This window comes from Barbatula barbatula (genome assembly GCF_947034865.1).
Source record: "Barbatula barbatula genome assembly, chromosome: 19".
Classification (NCBI taxonomy): domain Eukaryota; kingdom Metazoa; phylum Chordata; class Actinopteri; order Cypriniformes; family Nemacheilidae; genus Barbatula; species Barbatula barbatula.
Window position 1 is genome coordinate 9562815 of NC_136782.1, and position 3843 is coordinate 9566657.

At 40.1% G+C, this 3843-nt stretch overlaps 1 protein-coding gene across 1 annotated transcript; it reads left to right on the forward strand.

Moving 5' to 3' along the window:
- The first annotated feature begins 1962 nt into the window (after positions 1-1962).
- On the forward strand, positions 1963-3459 carry LOC306908879 (E3 SUMO-protein ligase ZBED1-like). Its single transcript, XM_079482118.1, has 2 exons — positions 1963-2216; positions 2415-3459. The coding sequence occupies exons 1-2, from the start codon at positions 2083-2085 to the stop codon at positions 3073-3075; spliced, it is 795 nt and encodes a 264-aa protein (XP_079338244.1). The 5' UTR covers positions 1963-2082; the 3' UTR covers positions 3076-3459.
- The last annotated feature ends 384 nt before the right edge of the window (positions 3460-3843 follow it).

The window sequence follows — 3843 nt, forward strand, 5'->3', positions numbered from 1 at the left end:
ATAGAAAACTAAACAAACCTAAGCTGAAGCATCTTAAGCAGTTTACAGTGTTGTCAAGCTACGCATTTCGTAATTCCTGAGAATTGAACCCGAGACCTTGGTGTTTACCCCAGTGATATGTCCTTATCTTTGGAAACCTTGAACGATACTCTGGAAAAGATAGAAGCCAGAATGCATTAAATGATAAACATGGTTCTTTGCTGACCAGTGTGTTTTGTGCAGTGGATTATTGTGTGTGAGCATGAAACCAGAGACATTCAATTTTGTAGAATAAACAATGGTACTCTGATGGGTTGCCAGTTGGTGTCCAGTGTAAATTTTGAGTCCTGAAGCTAAACATAGAGAAGCACTGTGCTGAGTTTAAAACTTGGAAAAAAAATTAAAGTCAGTAATATTTCTCTTCCTCGAAATGAACCAAAAATATTGAGGAATCATCTTGTCTGCAGAGGCGTTTTAAACCTTTGCCCAATACGTATAAACCAATAACTATAAACTCACCTGCAACCAATCTAATACTGCAACAGCAGAATACAGTAGTTGCTCAGATTTACAAACTCATCAGTTAAAACTTTGACAGGTCATCAATCGGACACATCAACAAACTCCTGACTGTGGTCCTTTACATAAGAACTATCACCCTCATGAACAAACACCGGTGCGTTACTTCATCACCCTCTGGTTCTGACATGTCTGCAGGTGTTGGTTAAGGTGATGTCAAACAAATCCTTCAGAATCAAGAATGTGTCTCCTCTGCTTTTATGGTACAAACTGTCAAGTGTGGTTGTGCCGGGTTGTAATATGAAGGCTATTGGCTTTGAAAATAAAACGTTTGACATTGAACCAGCCCTTCAGACGTATGTCATGTTTAAATGTAAGATGATTTGGCCAAAATGCATAGGCTAGTTGGTGGCATCCTTTCTTGGCATCCGCTTATTGCTTCCTGAATTCTTTGCAAGTCGCTTTGGATAAAAGCGTCTGCTAAATGACTAAATGTAAATGTGACCACAGTTAAATTTGATGAAAAAAAACTAATAGTTAAATAGTTGTTTGCTGTTAATTACGTCAATTTTTTTAACGCATTTCACGCATGCGCAGTGTGACAAATTATTCAGGTCAGGAAAGTGGTTGGGAGCTAGAGGCAAGATGGAGCAAGGTGAGCAAAGTGGGCCTATTGACGGATTCAAATATAAAAAGAATGATGATGGTACAGTTAACAAGTACAAGGTTATTTGCAAGATTTGTAACAAGGAGTTTCAATTTCACCGGAGCTGTTCAAGCTTGAAGTACCATGTCAACGCCAAACATGCGTTTGCTGGGCCGTCAGGTTCAGCAAGTGGTTTGCGCCAGACCACGCTGAATGTTTGCAGGCAATTAACAAAATCAACCTCAGATAATTTGACCAACACAATAGCAAAATGGATTGCAAAGGATTGTAGACCCATTAGCATTGTAGAAGACTCAGGTTTCCTTGATGTTTTGCAAGTGGCGTCTCAAGACTCATTCTATAAGCCACCGTCAAGAGCCACAGTTATGAAGAAAATCCACGAGCTCTATGAAAACGAAAAAGAAAAAAGAAAAGAGGTCTTGGCTCAAGTAAATCATATCGCCCTGACAGGAGACCATTGGACATCAGTGAGTAATAACAATTACCTCGGAGTAACTGCACATTTCATCAGTGACACGTGGGAACTGAAGTCTTTTGCGCTGACTATATTAAAAACTGAGGAGCGTCATTTTGCGGAGGCTTGTAAAGAACAGTTCCTGTCTGTTGCACGTGAGTGGGACATCGAGGGCAAGACTACAACCATTGGGACTGACAGTGCACGCAACATGGTTGCCGCAATTCGACTTACACGCTATGAACACATGAAATGTGTCGCTCACATGGTGCAGAGAAGTGTCACAGTGAGTCTTGCTGACAGCGGCTTTGTAAATGCTTTGGCCAAGGCTCGCAAAGTTGTCGGTCATTTTAAGCACAGCCCAGCAAATGCTGCGGAGCTTCAAGCACAACAAGTCAGCCTGGGAAAGAAGCAAGAGCCATTGATCCAGGATGTTCCAACACGTTGGAATTCGACGCTGGAAATGGTCAAGCGCGTGAGCAGAAATAAAGAGGCTGTCATCGCAGCCCTGGACAATCAGGAGCACAAACTCGTTTTGCCGACCGCAGCAGAGTGGGATAAACTGCAGAGGCTGGAGACACTTCTAGAGCCATGCAGGTAAATCAGTCTGTAACTTATCAAATAACATTGCTTTGATTATTTTCTGGAATTAATTAAACCAAGTCAAATATCAATAACATGTATCTATGTAAAAAATAATGATGATGATAATAATAATAATAATAATAATATGTTGATAACCACTGTTCTAATAATACACTGTCTCTGTGTGCATGTGTGTGTTTGTGTGCGTAGGTATGTAACTGAGCTCCTGGGTGGAGAGGCCTATGTCTCCTGTTCTGTGGTACTACCTTCTCTCTGCCACTTGCGTCTCAAGATGGAAGCCTGTGATGAGGACCCTGCATATGTGGTGAGATTCAAGACCAAGTTCAAGGAGGACCTAGCATCCCGTCAAGAACAGCTCAACAATGCATGGCCCCAGATTGCTACAGTTTTGGATCCTCGTTTCAAAGACTTGAAATGCCTGCCCAAGACAGACAGGGAAGAGGTGTGGACCACACTTGAAGGGATGCTGCAACAAGAATCACCCAGAAGGTCTTCACAGACACATGATGATGGGCCACCCAGGAAGAAAATCAGCCTTCTGCAAATGGGCTCAGATTCAGAATCAGAAGATGAAGAGGTCCAACCTGCCATACAGAGGTACAGAGCAGAGCCCACCATTAAATTGGAGGACTGCCCCTTGAGGTGGTGGGCATCTCATTCAGGAGCCCATGAGAAGCTGGCCTCACTAGCTCACAAATATTTAGCCACTCCTGCAACCACTGTTCCCTGTGAACGACTTTTCTCAGTTGCAGGTCACATTGTGAACAAGAAAAGGTCAGCTTTACTTTCAGAAAATGTGAACAAGTTAGTTTGCCTCAGCAACTGGCTGAAAGATGATGAAGCTCAGTAGATTTGAAAGTTGATGTTCAAACAAAAAGACCAGTTTCAGTGCAACATGTTATAGTAGTTAGCAACTGGATTTTTGAGCAACTGGATTAAAGAATGGAGGAAAAGGTAAAATATTGTTCTTTGGTTTGATTTAAAAGTTTTATTGAAAATGTTTTTTTCCACAGATGACTCAAATTGTGCAAAAATGTGGTAGGCCACTGTTATAATTTGACTACATTTATTGCTTTCTGTTCAATTGAATACTGTAAATTGTACATCCTGGTTAAGAGGAATGCCAAAGAGGAAGTGATGGAACATTACAAAGACAAATATTATGGTGTGTAGCATGTTTCAGCTTGATTTAAAACACCATTATTTGACTGTGTTAATAAACAGACATAATATGAAAATTATGTATCTGTGTCCTGTTATTTATCTTTTGGTATGCATTTCAGAAAAAAAATTGTTAGGATTCAGGTGTAATTGCAAATAGTGATTAATCATGATTAATCCACTGAAAATTCTGATTAATTTGATTAAAAATTTTAATCATTTGACAGCCCTAAAAAAAACCTGTCTGCAAGCAAAATATTAATGCATATATTTTAATTATGTATTTAATTGGTGCCACCAACCAATAAAGTGTGTTCAATATGTCAAAACATCATTCTCCTACGACTTAGGAATATATTTGTCTTTCAAGAACTGAAGAATTGCCACTGAACAACAGGATTGCTTTCAGATATCTCTCTCCAGGTGTAATAGACCTCCCTGGATTTGTCAAAGCATT